The 21,644-nt window shown below is 35.7% G+C and overlaps 1 protein-coding gene across 1 annotated transcript in view; it reads left to right on the forward strand.

Moving 5' to 3' along the window:
* KCNH8 (potassium voltage-gated channel subfamily H member 8) overlaps nucleotides 1-21,644 on the forward strand; it is a 395,301-nt gene that overhangs the window by 230,429 nt on the left and 143,228 nt on the right. Inside the window, exons 4-5 of the mRNA XM_003781732.1 lie at nucleotides 8,408-8,535; nucleotides 13,720-13,960. Coding sequence (XP_003781780.1) covers nucleotides 8,408-8,535; nucleotides 13,720-13,960 — 369 coding nt within the window. The remainder of the gene's footprint in view (nucleotides 1-8,407; nucleotides 8,536-13,719; nucleotides 13,961-21,644) is intronic.

The raw sequence follows: 21,644 nt of genomic DNA on the forward strand, positions 1-21,644 counted from the left end.
AAAATAAATAATTGACAAAGTGAAGAGAATGGCCCATAGAATGGGAGAAAACATTTTCACACTACTCATCTGACAAGCGATTGCTAACATTCATATAAAGATCTTCAACAACTTAATAGAAAAAAATCAAATAATTTGATTAAAAAGGGGTAAAACCACACAAGAAAAAAGTCCCCAATTTAATTTAAGTTAGGGGAAAAGAGGAGGAAAGAGGGGATTGGTGTGCTCCCACCTAACGGACACAATGTAATGGTATATGGCCCACGTCCTGAGTGTGGGACACAACTACAACAGGGAATTTACCTAACAAATGCAAATATTGTAACCTAACCATTTGTATCCTCATATTAATCTGAAATAAAAAATTAAAAAAATGGGCAAAAGATCCTAATAGACATTTCTCAGAAAAAGACATGCAAGTGGCCACAGGCACATAAAACTAACTGTCATTAGTCATCAAAGAAATGCAAATCAAAAGTATAATGAGATAACATCTCATCCCAGTTTAAATGACTTTTATCAAAAAGACAAGCACAAACACTGGTGAGGATGTGGTGAAAGGGGAACCCTCAAATGGTATTAGTTGGAATGTAAATTAGGGCAATCACTATGGAGAACAGTATGCAGGTGACTCAAAAAAAGTAAATATAGAACCACCATATGACCTAGCAATCCCAACGGTTGGTATTGAAAGGAAATTAGTATATCAAAAGGATAGATACCTCCAGTCTTTTGTTTATTACAGAACTACTCACAATAGCCTAGATAATGGAATCAACTTAAGTGCCTATCAATGGATGAATAGGTAAAGAAATTGTGGTACATATACACAATGTAATGTTACACAGCCATAAAAAAAAATGAGATCTTGTTATTTGTAATAACATGGGTGGAACTGCAGAACACTATGTTAAGTGAAAGAAACCAAGCATAGGAAGACAAAGTTCACATGTTCTCACTAATATATGGGGAACAAATATAACAACTGATCTCATGAAAACAGAGTAGCATGATGGCTACCAGAGGCTGGAAAGGGTAGCAAGGAGGGGAGGATAAAGAGGGGATGGCTAATGGGAGCAAAAACAGATGGAATGAACAGCGTTCGATAGCATAACAAAATGGCTTTAGTCAACAAGTTAGGCTACACTTTAAAATAACGAATAGAGTAGCATTGGAATGTTCCTAACACAAAGATACGATGAATGCTTGACATGATAGATACCCCAATTGCCCTGACTTGATTAACACACATTGTATGCCTGTACCAAAACATCATATGTATCCTATAACTATATACAACTATTATGTACTAATAATTAAAAATAAAAATTAAAAGAAAATAAAGAACAAATATGAGCCCTCCCACTTACTATGTGAATTTGAGCAAGTCTACAATTTTTATGACCTTTATTTTTCTTTTCTGTAAAGGAAAATCTAATGCGTAACATTGAGAACCAAGATTAAGTGAGAACCAAGGCAAAGTTCCTGGCATCATGCTGAGGACATGATGAGGGCTAAGGGAATATTGCTAAAACATCATGTTTTGTTGAGAAGTCCTGACTCACTGGAGTATAAACATAACTTTTAATTTTTTTTTCCTGGAAATTTTCATCACTCAGTATTACTCAATAACTAAAACTGCCTATTTAATCTTATGCTTACTGCCCAGTGCCGTCTCCTTTTATACCTCACTCATTTACCTTTTTTGACCTGATGGCAGTTGAAATCTTTACCCTTCTTTGTTAGTTCATTGCTGCTGTTTTCATTTTCCTTCCCCTTAGCTTTAATGCTTCATAACTTCAAAGGCTTTAGGACTGCATCCCTAACTCTCCTGTCCCTCTGTATTTTCTATATATCTACCTGGCAAAACTGCAAATTCAAAAGAATCAACAATTCATTTACTCTGTACTGCACACAGAATGGCTGAAAACTGATGGAATAAAACGTACATTGGGGCAGATGGGAACTGCTCTAAATTTATTATAAATTTATTATATGGGCCCTTATATGGGCTGATGATTAAATTCATCAACAAATCTATCCTTTTTCCTGTCACTTTTCCTGCTGGGATTGACTTCCCATCCTCTATAAGTATTTCAAGCATTCTTTGCTATCTTTAAAACATCAAATCATACTTATTACCCCACACCCTTAACATTTGACTTTACCTCGAAAGTTATTAAAAACAAAGAAGAGGGGAAGGGTGTGTGTGTGTGTGCAGGCCAGAGAGAGAGAGAGACAGAGAATATCATCTTTCAGACAGGAACTGTCTCATCTTCTGCCATTAACTCCGCAGATTCACCCTCCTTGTGCAATCAATCTCTTCCTTCCTTCCTCTCATAAGAGATCGATGGACGTCTTTTCCATCTAAGTATAATCACTCAAATTGAGGTCTGAAGACACTATTACTCCTCTTTCTTTCTTGGAATACTCTTTTCCCTTAGTTTCTGACACCACATTAATCATTTTCCTTCCTTTTTAAATACACACACACACTCACACACACATATATATATAGATTTTTTTTTTTCTAAGAGACAGAGTCCCACTTTGTCACCCTCGGTAGAATGCCCTGGTATCACAGCTCACAGCAACCTCCAGCTCCTAGGCTTAGGTGATTCTCTTGCCTCAGCCTCCTGAGTAGCTGGGACCACAGGGGCCTGCCACAACGTCTGGCTATTTTTTGTTTCAGTTTGGCCAGGGCTGGGCTTAAACCCGCCACCCTCGGTATATGGGGCCGGCACCCTGCTTACTGAGCCACAGGTGCTGCCTTCCTTTACAAATATTGTTGGCCTCAACGTTGGTCTATCATTTCTTGAAGGGCCTAGATTTTCCTCTCTCACTCTGAACTCTTTTATTAAATAATTTTATGATCAATAAAGTGACAAAGCCAGGCAACGTTATCCTCTAAATGTATTCCAAATGTGACAGCCAGGCCCATGCCTGCTGGTACCACTTTAAGCTACCATCATGTTTCACTTATCTACTAAAATGAGCTCCAACGTAATCTCTTATTAACCACTGCTGACTCTTTCTAATCAGTTTGCACATTGCAAGTTGATGTGTTATTTTGAAAACTCATATTTTCTCATGTCATTTGAATGTTTAAAATCTTGCTACGGCTTCATGTTCCCCCCACTCTAGATTGCTAACTTCTGTGTTGTAGAAAGAGGAAAGACACAAACACAACTTTTTGTTTTATTCAAGCCACTATGTACAAACATATTTAGGGTCTTTCTGTTAGAACACCATAGGTTATTTTCTAACCGATACTTTTACCACTGCACTTGGAGTCAAGAGCAAAACTTTTTTAAATGTGGTTTCAAAGGCCATGGGAGATGTGTCTGACATTTGTCTACTTACAGGTTCTCTTTTTAATCCTCTTCCTTCTATTCTCTGTATCTTAACTCTATTTTCTGTATCCTAACCCTTTTTATAGTTCTTCAAAGATGCCATGCTCCTTTCTGTCCGATTCCCTCACACCTATTATTCCTTCCCTCCCTCCACACACACACACCTTGTCTTATTAACAACTATTCATTAATCGGATTTTAGCCTTAAGTCACTCATCTCCACCAACTTCAAGGAATTTTGTCAGGTCCCACCGTTAAATGGTTTCATAATCACTTCAATCTTGTCGAGTATTTTTATTGTGAAATATTTTATATTAAAAATACAATATAAATAACATACATGTACATAGCATAAACTATTATTCTTGTGACTCACACAGCTGAGAAGGAGACATGGAGCCCACTTTTATGCAAATACAAATTTATGACACCTGCGGGGGGGTCATTGCCCTTGGAGGCAAGCCTCCTTGAATGACAGATCATATGGGTCTTTATACCCTATTTCTGTGTCACAGTAAGCAGGCAGAGGTACAGAAGCTGAATCATTGTGGTTAGCCTTGGGTGGGGGGAAATTGCATAGTACAAGGGGGTGGCAGGGCACATCAAGCCTCTCCTCCCTACACACTTTCTTATCTCAAGTTTCTCCTTGAAGTTCTTCTCCCTCCCTACGCACTCCCTTATCTTCAGGCCTCTTCTCAGAGTTCTCCTCATCCTTGAGGAGGCTGGGACTAATGGATTCAAAGGAAATTTCTTTTTTAAGGGTAGGAGGCTTGGTTATCACATTATTACGAATCATTATGCACCAATATCCAGCTTAAAAAAAGAATTTTAATGATACCATTTAGTAAGGCTCCTGGTGTCCCAACCAGACACTCTATTTCCAAGGCTGTTTTGCAGCTACTTGCAGTCATGTGATTATGTATATTTTATAGGAATTGTACATTTCTTTAAATAACATGTTATTTAATTTTGCTTATGTGTGAATATTATAAACTTTTGTCTTTTTGTCATCTTTTATTTCTTGCTTTTGTACTTAATATGATTCTCGAGTATTCTGAGATTTTGAGATACTTCTATGCAAATAGGGAAGCACTATTTTATTGATTTTTCATTTAATTCCCACGTAAGTCCTATTCAATGAATTATAATGTTCTATGTTGTGACTATACTTCAAATTAGGCATTCTTTTGTTTATGGAAATTTGGCTTGTTTCTAGTTACACACATAAAAATGTTTACATTATGTGTGTGTATATATATGAGAGAGAGAGAGAGAGATGATTTTGTATGTGTATAGATAGCAAATACTGCTATAGTGAATATTTTATGTATATTCTTTTACATATATTCCTTTTTAAAGATAAGGAACTAAGAGAAAAACCTGTCACATCAGATTAAACTTTTGCAGTGATTGAAGCATCCTGCTTGCTGGTTAGTAAAGCATCTCAGGATGAAATAGGAATGGAGGTCATTGAAACCCTGGAAAGACTTGAAGTTGAACTGTGATGGGGAGGGACTCTGACATATTCTGTATATAATTTTTTTCCATTGGGAGCTACCAACAGAGACCATTTTAAATTCATTGCTCAGCTTGGGAGATTTTATACCATATAAGTACGATGGTTTTCAACCCTAATCTTTAATGAGGGTTTACTACAAATTTTCACAAAGTGTTTTTTCTTCCATTTAGAGCCAAAAATAAGACAGATGAGTTTTCATGACCTTTCCCTTTGAGGGGCCGTTTTCTAAGATGATAAAATTATTGTTGTTTGATTTGGAAAAATCTCAGCCATTAATTAGATTTTTTCACTGAGAAAGGAGTTGGCTTATTGACTGTTACAAATGTCTAATTTGGTTCGTTTTATGGTTATCATTGCAATTTCACTTGGCATTTTTGAAACCAACTGATATTGCATAAGCAGCCTGCTAGCCGTTGTTACCAAACTCCTGTAGATGTTGCCTTTAGACTCTGGCAATTTTCAAATACAAATATATTCAAAATTACTCCCTGCTGGAGTAGTGATTACATCTTCCAATGCAATTTACAAGAGTCCTGTATGGACCAAAAAACTTAACACATGAAAATTAGATCTTAACTTTTAGCGGTATAATAAAATGTGCTTTGTGCAGCCATGAGCTTCATAAAAAGTGCCCCTTTTGATATTATTATTTGTGTTTTTCAATATGTTTTTAGTGATTCAAATCTATAGTAATGTAAGTATTTTATTTTAAACATTCTTGCAAAGTTTGCAGCAAAAGATAAGGAACTAAGAGAAAAACCTGTCACAGATTAAACTTTTGCAGTGAATGAAGCATCCTGCTTGCTGGTTAGTAAAGCATCTCAGGATGAAATAGGAATGGAGGCTCATTGAAGCCCTGGAAAGACTTGAAGTTGAACTGTGATGGGGAGGGACTCTGACACACATTACACCATGCTCCTGTGTGACACTCCACACGGAGCAGCCTCCTGAGAATGAAGTGAAGTCACTAAGGGGTTTGGCGCTGTGTGTGAACTATTTGCAAATAATTTACAAAGAACTATTATAAATAATTGAAAAATACTAATTCAATCTTAAAATTGACAGAAATATGAATAGAGTTCAGAAAAATAAATGCAAATGAACAATAAATGTTTAAAGTGTGCTCATCTACTTTCATAATTTTTAGAATATAAATTCAAAGAGTGACAAGGCATTTTTCAACTATCAAAATGTTAAACAACACTCATACTAATCTACCTTCCCATGCCAATTCTCCTCACTAGCCATGTGACCAAATACCATGTTATCAGAGCTTCAGTTTTCTCACTTTTAAATTGAAAATAATAACACTGATCTTATAGGTATTTGTGATGATCAACTTTAATCACATATATTGAGGACCTAGAACACAGTAGCTATCAACATGTCATGGATTCTGTGACATGACAAGCAAACCAAATTATTTTTATGAAGGAGAGAAATCAGAGAATTCACAATACTAGAGAAATTTGATGATGAAACTTAGATAATAGTTTTCAATTTTTTATGTTGTGTAATAGGTACAATTAATTTAGAATCAATGTGTGTATTTGATCAATTGACTGAACAAAGAATAAATGTTTCTTAATGTAACGTAACCATTTTATTTCTTTTCCTTGAACAACAGCCCTTTGGAAAGGAAATCACATAAATAAATTGTTAACTTGCTTTATTAAAATATAGCCCAATTGGATTAAAAATTTAAATGTTAGCAGCTGGGCATGTGGCCCACACTTGTAATCCTAGCACTCTGGGAGGCCACGGTGGGAGGATCACTTGAGCTCAAGAGTTCAAGACCAGCCTAAGCAAGAGCGAGACCCCATCTCTAAGAATAGCCAGATGTTGTGTTGGGCACCTATAGTCCCAGTTACTTGGGAGACTGAAGCAAGAAAATCGCTTAAGCCCAAGACTTTGAGGTTGCTGTGAGCTATGAAGCCATGGTACTCTACTGAAGGTGACAGAGTGAGACTCTTGTCTCAAAAGAAAAAAAAAAGATTTAAATGTTTAAAAATTTTAAAGTAGAGGCATAAAGACATTGGAAGAAGTACGCATAGATTTCAGTATGAAGACAATTCGGTTATATCATTTTGACACCACGAATACATGGATAAGTCTGACAATGTGAAAATTTGACATTTTTATATTCATAAAGAACAAAGCCAAATAACAGTTTGGAAATATTTTTGACAGCATATATGATAAGAAAATGGCCATTACTCTAGTATTCAAAGAGCTATTACAAACAACTGAAAAGTACTAATTTAATTTTAAAATTGATGAAAATATGAATAAACATAGAAAAGCAAATGTGAGTGAATGATAAATTTAAAGTGCACTCATCTACTTTCATAATTTTTAGAATATAAATTCAAATAGTGATAAGGCATTTTTTAACTATTAAAATATGAAACAATACTGATTTGATATTTTGTATTTTTGGCATGTGTGTAGTAAAGTAGGTATAAGTGCTTCATTTGTTTAGAGTATAAATTGCTGGAATTTCATTTTGGAATATGTATAGCCAAATTTAAAATGTAGATACCCCTACTAGTAATTTATGTACTGAATGAACTCAAAGCTCTATACATTTACAAATTTCATTGTAAGATTACCTACACAGATTTTTTTCTTTTCCTTTGGAAACAAAGTTTCACTGTGTTCTAAGCAAAAGAGACAGCAGGGATGGGACATCAGCCTAGCTCACAGTAACCTCAAACTCCTGAATTCAGGTGATCTTCCTGCCTCAGCCTCCTGCGTAGCTGGGACTACTAGAACCCACCACAATGCCCAGCTAATTTTTCTTTCTTTTTTTATTTTTATTTTTTAAATAGAGATGGGATTTTGTTCTTGCCCAGGTTTCAAACTCCTAAGCTCAAGAGATCCTTCTCCCACAGCCTCCCAGAGTCCTAAGATTATAGGCATGAGCCAACATGCCCAGCTATCTACGAAGATTTTTATTTTTTAATTAAATAAACCTAAATGTTGACAATAAAGAAATAGTAACATTAATAAGGCTAATTATAACCTTAACACGTTATGATATTAGTCATTAAAGAGAATGAAAGAGAACTATTATGTGGAAATTTGGAATAATTTATAAATATTTTGATGTAAAAAGTAATATGTAAATAGTTTTATTGTGAATTTCCATGTATGCAAAGAAAAGTAAAAATTAGATAGAGGATATGTGTTTGAAATTTTTCTGGAAAGAAATTTAAAAATATTGAGAATAGAATTAAAGATATGAGTGTGTAATAGCAGAAAGGAGGGACTAATACTTACTCATGCTTTTCTGAACTAATTGAAAGTTTTTCTATTTTCAGGCATGTCTTCTCTTAATGTAAAAAATGCATGCAGTTAATATGATGAAAAATATATATAAATTGTAAAGGACTAAAATTAAATGTCATTAGGAGCCATCAGATCATTTTCAATGTTAAAAATACATGTTTTATGTGTGTTTTAAGGGAACTGTCAACTCGTTGAGATAAAATGACGCATTCATTGGTCTCTAATGAGTTTTATTTTCCCCCAGACAAAGTCAAAGGAAGATCAAGAACAGGGACCCACTTTGACTCAGCCCGGAGACGAAGCCGAGCCGTCCTTTATCACATCTCTGGGCACCTGCAAAGAAGAGAAAAGAACAAATTGAAAATAAATAACGTAGGTGGTGTATGTGGACACTGTGGAGGCTGGTTTTCCCTGGTGGCAGTCTTTGAGTCACTAAAGAAAGGCTCCAATTATTCATTTATTGGCTTTCCTAGATTGTTTTTTCCACTTTGGCTTGTGCTTTCCCATAAAGAACCAACTGGAAAAGGTCAGCAGTCATGAGGCATTTCTGTAATAAAAGTGCTTAATCATAATGTTATCACAGCATTGAGATTAGAATATTATTACAGAGCGGTGCAATATGGTCCTCAGGACACTGCAAGTGGGGGCCTCTTGGTTACATTTTATGATACAAAATGATGCAGCAAGTCATATTACACATTCATAGTTTGTTGTTTAAACTTCCTTGAATTTAATTTTAGTTTCATCTATTTTACACTTAATCTCATTTCACTTAATGCTTTTATCTGGGGGGGGGGTCATGACAAAGTCAAAATCATTAATCTGTTCAAAAACTTGTATGTTATGCAAACACAGCTGATAATTTCACACAGTGAAACACTGGCTTTGAAAGTACATGCCACACGTTGCACAGTTCTGTAAAAGTTGCACTTTTAGTGAATTATAGTGGAGCTGCTTTCAGAAACATGGTGCTTACCTGTCAAAAATCACAGCAAATAACTGCCTAAAAACAGCGATTCTTCTCAGCTTAACGTAATACACACTCTCTAGGATATCACATTTAATTTCATAATTGGTTCTGGGCACTAGCAGACTTCACCAAGAAACCTAGAGTAATGTCTGCTAGGTAGTAAGTACTCAAAGGTAATTTTTCAGATGATGTTAATGTCATTGCAGAATCCCCAGAACATAGCTCTGGTGTTGAGTGACTATAGTTGGCAGATTAAATATTCCAGGGCCATTCGCCAATGACATATACATTCAAACAACCAGAGCTATTTTACAATCCACTGAATGTTCAGAAGTTCTAGGAGTTAAGCACACAAGGAGGCTTTAGCACTTCACTTTTTACATAGTAAGTTTGAAAATTACCTAATCTGACATAAAACAATCTACTGATTAAACAGGGCCACACATCAGACATACAAATGACCTGTTTCTCCGAGGTAAACAGTGAAAGCTGTATGAGCCCAAAGCGTGGCTGGAGGTTATGGGAAAGGCCAGTGCTGCAGCCCTGGCTCTGCTTCAGTGCAATTTCTTTCTGTAAAAAAATTTTGAATTATTTGTGCTCCAAGGACCATACACTGGTCTGCCAGGCGCTGCTATAGAGAGTCACATACTGTTTGTTTGTTTGGGGGGAGGGGGTTGTTTGTTTTTCTGTCCTGACTTAATAGGAAGGTTTCCTAGGGACACCTCTGCATTGGTGTCCAGAGAGAGACTTAAAATGGCACATACCGTTTATCCGTGGATCTTTCCACTGGTCCCTATTTACATCTCCCTTCAGTTACCAAGTTAGTCATAATCATAGCAAACAAGTTCTAGAAAGAAACAGAAGTAATCACATGTGGGCTTGACTTCGTGCAAGCCAATGAACAAAGCACCTAAACAAATATTATCCAGTGATTTTGTAATGCTGAAAGCTGACATCATCATCTTGCTTTACATTTAAACATAATTATTAGTGAGCTTTAAAATGCACTTGCTGAGTATGCTATATTTCTCTTTAGTTTTGACAAAGTTTAAAAGAGTACTTAAAAATGTGATTTACAAAATCGTAACTCCTCCTGCTTAGCTTATTTGCCTAATTGCTATTCCTTTAAAAAGGGCAAATATCAGGGAAGGCACTAAAATAACACATAGTAATTAAAGATGTTGAGTCAGCACTATGACTCTGATACTGCAGGTAACATTTTACCTCTGGAAAAAAACAAAGTGTAGGATTCAGACTGGCCCTGTTCACCATCTCCTTACAGGAAGAACAGGGTAGAACAGCTAAAAAACGAACAGTGGGACCAGAGAATGAAGAAAAGAAATGATCTGCACAGTATATTGACTAAACCATCAATCTTGGAGTAATTCTGGCTCTAATAACATTGACACACACAAAAATTCTTAATGTATTGTAGCCCTTTGCTATTTACAAGTTCCTTTTACTTGTATCATATTGTCTGATTCTCACAGCAAGTCAGTATTAGGTCTGACTTTTGTTAGTCCCGTTTTAATGATGGGATAAAAACGAGTTACAGTCTCAAAAGTAGAAGCCGCAGTCCTTAATGTTCGTGACTCACAGCCGCTGTGCTCTGACTCCTGCCTCACTGCTTCTCCGGGACAGTTCTGTGAAGCAGGAGTATGTGCTTCAGCCGCAGTAGAGACAAGTCATCAGGGGACTCACAGGGCTGGGGAATCAGGCTACAATACCTTTGAGTCCCGGCTCTAACTGCCTGTTGTATCTTGGAAAAGGTGTTTTATTTCTGCCTGCCTTGATTTGTTGTTCTGTTAAATGAGAATGGAAGGATGCAAACACACACAGGTGTAAAGTTCACATGAGCGCTTTGCAAGCTTGAAAGGAAACTGCTACAAATGAGTAATAGTACCGAAGAGGGTCTGTGCTGGTGGCCATCAAAGGCAGACACATTATTTGGATTACCCAGAGTCGTGACTGTAGAAATACTTTACTATCCCCTTACTCATTCATATGATAGTTTCAAAAAAATGTGAAAGTAGTTTAGGAAACAGTTACCTTACTTAGGCATTGGAGTTAATGATTGTGTCTTAACAATTCATAGGGGACAGGTTAAATAGCTAAAACACCATTAGTACTGATGAGCTCTGCTTCAAAATTAATAAATAATATGTCTAAAATCTAGACTAGGTGGTATTATTCTTTAGGTAAATACCAACATTTGAGAGTTATAAATAATATGCTTCTCCCTTACTTCCTGCTAAAAGGACAATTTTATCATTGTGTACTTTTTTTTTATAATTCTAAGAATTTATTTTCCTTTTAAAAAGGTTTTTGGTAAAATGAAAACTACCATTCTGGGAGGAGAAGAGGGTCTATTTTTTTTTCACTCAGGTGATTGTTTAAAAATGTACGCAGGATTTGACTTAACAGCATTTCAAAATTTAAGACTAATCTAACATATTTTGAATTCTCAGTATCTGTCAAAATAATTGTAAATAATATGTTTTAAGTAACCTACAAAAATGAAATTGTGAGATGTGTTTTCTGATTTGTGGAGGTAACTAATGATCACAGAACTTTTACAATAGCATCATGTAACCAGTGGAAACCAAGGAAAATACTTTGCTTCTTGAGTTTTCCCAAATCCTCACCCCCTAGATCTGGCTTTTCTCTCAAACAAGGTAAAATTTTAATTTATGTGATATAACAGAAGAAAACGTATGTAAGTAGAAAGTGAGATATTCCCCCAAAGCTTCCCATAAATTCTTCTAGTGGTAAATATCTAAGGGGAAAATTAGAATTCATCGTGTGTTCTTGCAGCGGAGAAGCTTGCCAACCTTGAGGAGATTAATACTCGCAGACCTAATCCCCTCTTTTTATGCCACGAGCCTGAGTTCTGATGAGAAGCCAACAGAGGACTTCATATCCTCTCAGTTTTATGCTGAAGTCGACGTCCAAAACTTCTTCCTTGAAAATGAGGCAAAGAGACAGAAGAAAATATCAGGAAATTGGATGAACTATAGATGCAATGGCAGATGGGCATCAAAGAACCATCTAGAAGTAGTGAACCCGGGCCCCTCCCCACGCAGTGCTGCTATCATGAGGCGCTTGTGTGGGTTGAGTGAAAGGATAAACAGGAAGTAGAAACAGGTGTTGAAAATGCCTACCTTTAAGGGAGATGCCAGGCCAGGGGTGAGGGGTCCGTTAATATTAAGGTAGCAGGACTATTTAATCACTGATAGTCCCCACTTAGAGCTAAGTGTTCCTGATCTCTCTGAACCTTTCTTGAATCCTGAGGTACTTCAGGCGTGCCCGGACACACCACGTTAATCTGTCCTTCTCCCAATGATATTGTGAATACAAGTAACATGTATTCTAGAACGTTTAACTATTCTGTTGATTCAACTCAACTTTCAAATTTAAGTTTCCATTACCTATCTTGCATTTTGCATTAATTGAGGTTAAAGCAAGGTCTGCAAGAGTCTGGTCACAGGCTTGTCAAATTTCTGCACACGCTGTTCCTGGGTCTCCCATTGTCTCATAGCAATGGGAGAATTGTTCATCAATTTGGACTGCTTTCAATGTGAAGTGCTTTTGCAGTTATCAAAAACTTCAGCTATTTTGCATTTAATCAGCTGCACAGCGAATTGCCTTTTTCCTCCATGATTTGAATAATAACCCTTAAGTAACCGTTTCTCACTTTACTGTCTTAGCAAAATCTGGCCAATGTCAGAATGCATTTGCGTCAGTGAAGGTAATGAGGTCTGGGTTCGCAACTTGAAACTTCACCAACAACCACAATGCAAAAATGCATGTAGTTAGCACAATCCTGTTACATTCTGAAAATAATATAAACCGCTGTTTACAATAGCACATTGGTTAAAAAATGGTGCCTTTGTTGTCACCAATAGAGTATCAGATCAAATATTAATATAGTCTTTAAGTCTTTAGATAATGACTATCACCTAAAAATTATGAGTATACAAAATGTCTCCATGACAATAGAAATATATAAGCATATCTTTATATTTATGATATGCGTAGGATTACTTACAATGGCAGATGTTTTGGGATGACATTTTATTTTATTTTATTTGAGACAGAGTCTCACCATGTCACCCTCTGTAGAGTCCTGTAGCATCACAACTCACAGCAACCTCAAACTCTTGGGCTCAAGCGATTCTCTTGCCTTAGCCTCCCAAGCAGCTGGTACTACAGGTGCCCACCATAATACCTGGCTATTTTTAGTGTTGTTGTTACTGTCATTGTTGTTTGGCAGCCCAGGCTAGGTTTGAACTTCCAGCCACAGTGCATGTGGCTGACACCTTAGCCACTGAGCTACAGGCACCAAGCCTGGGATGACATTTTAGGTAATTTTATTTTTAATGAACAAAATTTAGATTACTCATTTAACATTCATGACTAAACTCTGCACATTCCTCTTCTAACAAAGATCTCTGCTCAGCTTAGTCATTTAAGTGTTTTATATCACCATCTTTTAAAAGTCACTTTTAATAAGTGTGTTTAAGCTGTGTGATCTTTGTTTCTAATATTATGTTTCTCCTGTCTCTCCTTTTTGTCTTTATCCACAGAATGTTTTTGTAGATAAACCAGCATTTCCGGAGTATAAAGTTTCTGATGCAAAAAAGTCCAAATTCATACTTTTGCATTTTAGCACTTTTAAAGCTGGCTGGGACTGGCTTATTTTGTTGGCGACGTTTTATGTCGCCGTGACCGTACCTTACAACGTTTGCTTTATTGGCAACGATGACCTGTCCACAACTCGGAGCACAACAGTCAGTGACATTGCAGTGGAGATTCTGTTTATTATAGGTAAGAACCAACGGCTGCTTTCCCAGGAGATTTGCATAAGGGAAGTTAAGTGTGTTCCAGATTTTTTCTGACATGAATTTGAACTAAGATCCGTTTGCATGGGCATGACTCAACCTCTGATGCAAATTTTGGAGAAGCACATACTGTATTTGGATTTCTGAAAATTGCCTCTTCCAGCTTTTCCTCTCTTTATTCGAACAGCTCTGATGTCCTGTGTTTCTATACTTATTTCATCAAAAAAAGTCTTAAAAAGACTTAATGGCAGTTTTGGTTGTACTCTTACATCCTTCAAGATCTTTACTGTGCAGGGTCAGAGATGGGGTATAGCAAGAACCCACCAGTGGTGTCCTCATCGTGGCCCAGCCATGGGTGTGGCTCTTTCCCCATGCTTTTCCATGCTGCTTCAGCATGTTGATGGTGGCTTCAATAAGTGGCCTGTTTGCAGAATTAAGGGTTACATAAGCCTTCCAGTAAATCAGGGGAAGCAGTGAGTATCTGATTTTAATTTAAAAAGAGGCCCCAAAGGATATTTGCTAAGAGTATTTATCTCTAGAACATTGGGAGCCTCACTTGAAGCTGTATCTGTGCCAATCTTGTAAGCCTTTTCCTATTTTCCTGTCCCTGAAATCTTCATCTAGTTTAGACCCAAACCTAGCTCTTTGCTGCTCATTCGAGGACCTGTTAGGGGTCTCACTGTTAAGACAGAGATTGATTCTTTGTTAGGTTCTTGATCATGATTAGCAACTGATAGCTGCTTCTTTACCTGGATGGTGATGTAGAGCAACATTCCCATTGTGAACATGAAAGAATGTATGTAAAACATTTTCAAGTGGAAAAGTGAACACAGGAGTGATAAATGAATCTTGAAGGTTCAAAGAAAAGGAAAGGTGAGGCAGGTTCAAACTTTCTTTCAATGGTGACAGTAGTGGTTTCTCAGTGAAGCTTTTAGCTTTGGGACCAGAGTGGGTTCTCTAATAGAATCTTAGTACATGTTTGCTTTGGATCATTTGTGTGCTCTTGAAAGGATTTAGCATCGCTATTAACATTCCATTTACTGGGCACACCCCTTAAAGCCCTGTTAGGACCCCTAGTCCCACCCCAGAAGTGGTAGCTGTAGTATGTGTAGGCCACTAGATGGCAATGTTGTCTAGTTAGGCAGATTGGTAAGGCCGCAAATTGAAGGAAATTTATCTTTAAGTTTTTAAACTAAAGCTATCCTTTATTAGAAAAAATACAAACAGAGTTCTCTTAAATCACTGTGAAATGGAAATTAACGACATTCTATTTTGAACATTCTAATTTAAAATGAAAATGGTAGCCAAATTGGGTATGTCTTTATGCCAGTCCATTCTGGTTTTGTATCCGTTTACTTTTGCTAGCTAACGTTTGATGTCTCTTCCCACCCACCCATCCATGATGTCCACATAAATGAGCATGCCAAAAGCACTCTCCATAACCTGGCCAAAGTTCTCAAGAACTTGGACAGTTACTCAACAGTAAGTCTAAGTTTTGTTTTCTGAAAACTCAGAAAAGGGCTTTGCGAAATAATATTATAGATTGAAGTATCTGCTTAACAAATACTCCATTGTCTTATTATTGTTATTTATAACATTTTCATGAGACAAGTTAAGTCTTGAACTTTCTTTTCCATTCTTCCTGATTCTTAGATTATTTGACCTGTTAGATACTTAAGAAGCCATTTCTGGTACTATTGCACATGCTCATGGGCAAGTGATGATGTGTTTACCCCGTGAGAACTCATACCTCTGATATTGGAATATACAAGCTTTTCTCTGTTGTCAGGCTGCTTTCCTCTACTAAATCAACAGAGACTAGTTTGTTCCCCTGACAGAGGCTCACTGCCATTTGTACTGTGCTTCAGGCAGCAACATGGTCCTCCCAGCAGGCAATACCCATCTCTTAGTGGCTGCATGACAAAGGGATGGAAACTCATTCCCATTTTCTGCAGTTAGTGTCTACAAAAGTTACAGTAGAATTTGAGGTTTTGGTCTACCAGCTGTTTTAGTGTGACTCCTGCCTGGGAACCCTTGTTGACTGACTTTTTTTTTTCTTTAAGCAGTAAAAACTTTCCTGCTCTTCCCAACTGTGGTCTTCCTGCTCTTTCTTTTAAATAAGTTTGAGTACATCTGCAATTTATTATGACACATTTAGAAAAATAGCTTGAATTAATGTTTCTCCAAGAACATTTCCCTGAACCGTTATTTTATGAACTATTTCAAAAAAGAGGGCTATAAATGATCATTAAGAAATAAGTTAAAATAGTTTTAATAAAAAGTGCATTGCCTATAATATTGTATCTATACAATGCTAAGGAGGAGTTTGTACTATTTAATATTTATTAAATTACCTGTGGTGAAATTTATAGATAGGCTTTACAAACTGCTTTTTTTCTACTTTTAGGATAGCATTATTAAAATGGCATCTTATCATCAACTGGTCAGAATTACTAAAAAGCCATTTTAAAAGGTTTGGAAAGGAAGGGTTTTCATCTAGCTAAAAGAGGACAAAAAACAAATATTGTGTTACTGTATTAACTCCATAGAATGATAAGGCAATGTGATTATTTTTAAAATGGAGAATAATTATATATATCATGAAAAATGGATTCATAGTCAAAATTAAAGTTGGAAGATGACAACTAAGTTTGCAAACTCATCCTAGAAAAAGTGCTAAATATCACTATGGTCACTTTCCATATACTCTCTTTGGGAAGCTGGGCCCTGACACCACTGCTTAGTCCACCCATCAAAGCAATTTTGGAGCCCTTTGTAATAGCCACTAGAGTTGTCATCCTATTAGCCTTGATATCCTGAATGTCATCAAAATATTTTCCTTTTGATATTTCCTTTATCTTTAGATAAGGAAAAAAGTCATTGGGAGCCAGATCAGGTGAGTAGGGAGGGAGGGTGTTCCAATACAGTTTTTTGTTTACTGGCTAAAATTCTCTCACAGAGAGTGCTGCATGAACTGTTGCATCATCACGATGCATAAGCTATGAGTTGTTGGCCAAGATTTTCAATTAAGATTTCCCTGTTTTCTACCTATGTTTACTTAGTCTGCTATGCTTCTCACATTCAGCTGAAAATTTTGATGTGCAATTTGATAAATTTTTGCAATGCTTTTCTCAGTTCTGCTCATCACTGACTTCCCTGACCTCTCTTCATTAGTGATGCTTTCTCTTTCCCCTCAGAAAAATATTTAATCCATTTGTACACAACTTTTTCTTTTCTTCCTGGAATTATCTCCATAAATATGGATGAGTATGTCTCTGACTTCACTTCTTCTCTTGCCATGTTCAACAAGAAATTTAATGTTGTTCATTGCTCTAATGAAAACTCTGACACATTTTCACTATGGCATGCAAAAACACACAACAGTAATGATTAATGCCACTCAGTGAGACACCACCCCATGTGACATGAACAAAGCTATGAGGCACAGATATAACAAGGTATGAAACCTTACCAACTTATCTGTACAGTGCTGCCAATGTATGTATATGGTATCAAGTTCATGAACTTCATTGTCAGACCTTGTATCCCTTTTGTATGAAATTCAGTGATAAATAAATCTACTTAAATGTGATTAACACAGCATCTCTCAAATTCATTTTTACTTCAGATCCAGACCACTTAGTTATGCTCTTTGGGGAAGACTGACCATAAACATTCTTCCCAGATAGATTCACCATAAAGAACATGTCTGAGTATAATTATGTTAGTCAAACATATGAATTATGAGTTTGAATGTGTCCTAGATACTTTCTTACTCCTAAATTCTTTTGTAAGTCACTTTAATTCTTTGCAATCAATAGAGTGCAATTCTTGCCTATGAGCTATAAAGTTCGGCTGTAAAGTTACTTTTAGTTTCAAAACCATCATATATAACTTCCCTGCTGATTCAGTCTTATGGAAACTTAAACTGAGAAGTGACTAAATAACAATTTATCTGGTTGAATGTTTCTTACTTTGTAGGTGGGGAACTGAGCCCTAGTGACATGCCCAAGGCCCCACAACTAACCGATGGCAAACAGGTCTTCTGGTTGTTGAATCAGGTTTTTTTGATTATGTGTTTATAGTGTATATGATTCAATTTTCTGAATAATTCCACTCAATTTGCCTTTCTTTATCTTAATTGATGAGTTAGAAAATGCAAGAAAGAAAGCTTAACTTCCTCTTCTTTTTCCATGAAAACAGAAATTAATAGTTTGACTCTATAACCTTGGTGGAGAAAAATTTTGTATTTCCATAGAAGCAAGAGCTATATCCCCTATTTTCTTACTAAAAAACCTAAAAAGCACAATTTTGTATAGGAACCAGTATGTTGAGATCCCAGGAATAAATTATGAATGTTCTAAGCCAGTGCCAATTCCATTCCCCTTATCCTGTTTCTAGTGTAGAGATCAGTCTATGACCAGTTCTATCCAATAAGATATAATGAGATTATTTTGGTGGATGAAGGAGGCTTCCTGGAAACAATTCCTTTCCCTTAAAAAGAAGAAAGACAAGCAAAAGAAAAATACTTGCATCTTCATTTCTTCATTTTCCCTGGGATATGTAGATGGGAGAATATGATGTTTGTAACCACTGTTGCCATCTTGTAATCGTTGGAGAGATATGGCGAAAGATGTGGATGGCAGACCAAAATGCTGAGATATTGCATCTCCACACTCCTTTTGGGGTGATATAAAATGTTCCTGCTACTGGAGTTACTATTAATTGGATATTTTGTTACTAATAGCTACATCATTCTAAAAACACTGAAACAAATATGACTTAATCATTTGTGACCCTTTGCAATGGGCCATTTTCAGAGGCTCTAACCTGTACTCTATCTAAAGGATAGAGAATGGCCTTTATTCTGTCATTTCACCATGAGCCTATCTAGGAAGTTATTTGCATATACTTAGTATCTACTGTTATAACCACAAAGGCTTAGAGTCACAGACTATGCCCTAAATGTGTAACCCCAATTGACTTGGTCTAAGAACTCCTCAGGAAGCTGAATGTCAAAGGAAGCAGGATATGCAGTTGTACTTTCTATTTACATTTACCTTAGTTATAAAATCACTGAGTTATTTAATAGGATATCCAAAAAAGAAAAACACACACACATATTTGAAAGACTAATGGGGAAATATATAGGTAAAGGTAAAATAGCTCAGAATTTTCCAAAATAGAATTTTATATAAATCCTGAGATCAAAAGAGCACTCTAAGTCCTGAATGGGATAAATAAAAATATGTCCATAGTTAGACACATCACATCGCTAATCATAAAGGATTAAAAAGGAAATTTTAGAAATGTCTAAAAAGAAAGAAAAATTACTTACAAAGGGATAATAGTGAGACTGTAATCAAATGTCTCAGCTACAGTAGAGGCAAAAAAAAAAAAAAAAAGAAAAGAAAAAGAATGAAGAATACCTGGCTTAATAGAAAAAAAAATACTGACCTTCATTCCTTCCTCTCCTTGCTCTTTCCCTTCCTTTCCTCCCTCCCTCCCTTCGTTCCTTCTTTCTTTCCTTCCTTTTTCCTTCTCTCTCTTCCTTTCTCTTCTTCTCTTTCTTCCTTTCTTTTCTTTCTCTTCTTTCTTTTCTTCCTTTCTCCCAGTCTATCTTCAGGAAGGAGCCACAATGAAGAATTTTTACAAAACAAAACACTTTTATTACTCCCAGATTCTCTCTCGAAGAACACTAAAATACCTGAGAGAAGTGAGCCCAGAAAGAAGGACTGTATGCAAAATAAAATTAAACAAAATTTAGAACTAAAATTGATAAAATATGTTGAACAATTAGATTAATTGTTGGATTAAAGAACAATACCATTTGGGTAGACCCAAGTAAAATAGCAACGTATAATGTGTTCAGCATTTTTAAAATAGAAACTAAAGTTCTAAACATGACTATAGGGAGATGATGATAGGTAGATAAAAAGCAACATATCTTGTTTTGACATGTTCAGAGTAGGAGGAAAGAAGATTCAAACCGAGAGACTATTGTTAGAAAAATGTGTAGTTTTACATATTAAATATTTTGAAGCATCTGTACAAAAATCTGAAAAGAAAACTATCAATGGATTAAGGATATGAAACAACCAGAAAAAAAAACAAAAAAAAAAATATAAAATATTACCAATCCAAAAGGTAAAGGAAAGGAAAGAAACAAATGAGAAAGAAAAAGATGGGAGTTAGCAGATGAAAAATGAGATAAGAGCAGCAAATCAAAATATGTGAATAATCTCAAACTATCAACAGATTTATCAAAGAAGTAATATTCAATTAATTTTTGAAAATTTGAGAATATGCTAATTATTAAATTAGATCTACTGCAAAACCACTCTGAAAATGGAAACTAAAAGAATGAGTAAAAGTGTTTGCTATATAAATGCTAATCAAAAGAAAGGTGCCATGGGAATATCAATAGCAGAAAACATCAAATTTAAAGCAAAAATATTAATAGTGATAGTAAGTGACATTGCAGGTTAATAAAAGAAATAAACTATTAAGAGGATATAATTATGATGAATATATGTACATACATAAATACGTATGTGTGTGTACATATATTGTTTGTTATATACATATATATCTAAACAATGTGGCCCAAAATTAATATAAAGAGATTGTGACAGTTATAGACACTTTTTTTAAACATCAAAAGAATGACAAGCTGTTTTAACACACAGTATCTGAAACCAATAAAGTAGCATGGCAATATTTGAGTCTAGAAGACTTGAAAATTTTAGACTACAGAATATTTCAAAAACATGATTGACAAACTGATCCAATGTGATTTAAGGAGACTTTCTTAACTTTGGCACTTTTGACATTGTAACATTTTATAACTTATATAAAAAATAGGTGAAGGGGGAATATATATATGTACATATGTATATATTTATGTAGTTGATAATGCTTAGGTTGTCTCTGGAGGCCTACACAAGAAGTTGATGAGCTTGTTTACTTTTAAAGAGGACAGCAAGTTCTTGAGGACAGAAAAGGGAAGATGTTACTGTGTACCTTCCGTGAACTTTTGAGTTTTGAACCATGCAACTATACTGCCAAGTAAAAAATAAATGAATAAAATAAAAAACTGTAAATGTGAGTTAAGTAATTACTCCAGTATTTTAAAGAAGCTTCAGCAAAAACCTAAAGAAAGGAAATCGTAATAAGATGTGAACAGAAATTAATGCTCTAGAAAACAAACAAACAAAAAACAAGAACAATTTGGCAAGATCTAATCAAGTGGAAAATGTGCAAACCCCAATCCAGCAATTCTTTTCTTAGTTAAAGAATCCCATGTAGACATGTGCAAGATGTTTACTGGAGTGTCATTTGCAGAAACAAAGTGACAGAAACCAAAGCAAATACCTGTCTACCACAGAGAATATAAATCTAGTGTGTGGTGGATGGATACAGTAAAAAACTATACAGCAGAGAAAAAGAATCTAGAATACGGTTTGGCCAACCAAGTGTCAGAGGTCAAACTCTGCTTCCTATATTTGTAAATTGTAATTCACCAATCAGTACTACCATTATTCAGTGTTGAACTCATGTTTCAAAATCACAATTTACATACTTAAAAATGGAGTAAAATTCCAACTAAGCAGTATTTCTTATGTTCATCCATCCATGTTTTCATGGTTTCTTATTATTTTCTTTCTCCT

Source organism: Otolemur garnettii, unplaced genomic scaffold (genome assembly GCF_000181295.1).
Source record: "Otolemur garnettii isolate 467f Iridium unplaced genomic scaffold, OtoGar3 scaffold00002, whole genome shotgun sequence".
NCBI classification, from domain to species: domain Eukaryota; kingdom Metazoa; phylum Chordata; class Mammalia; order Primates; family Galagidae; genus Otolemur; species Otolemur garnettii.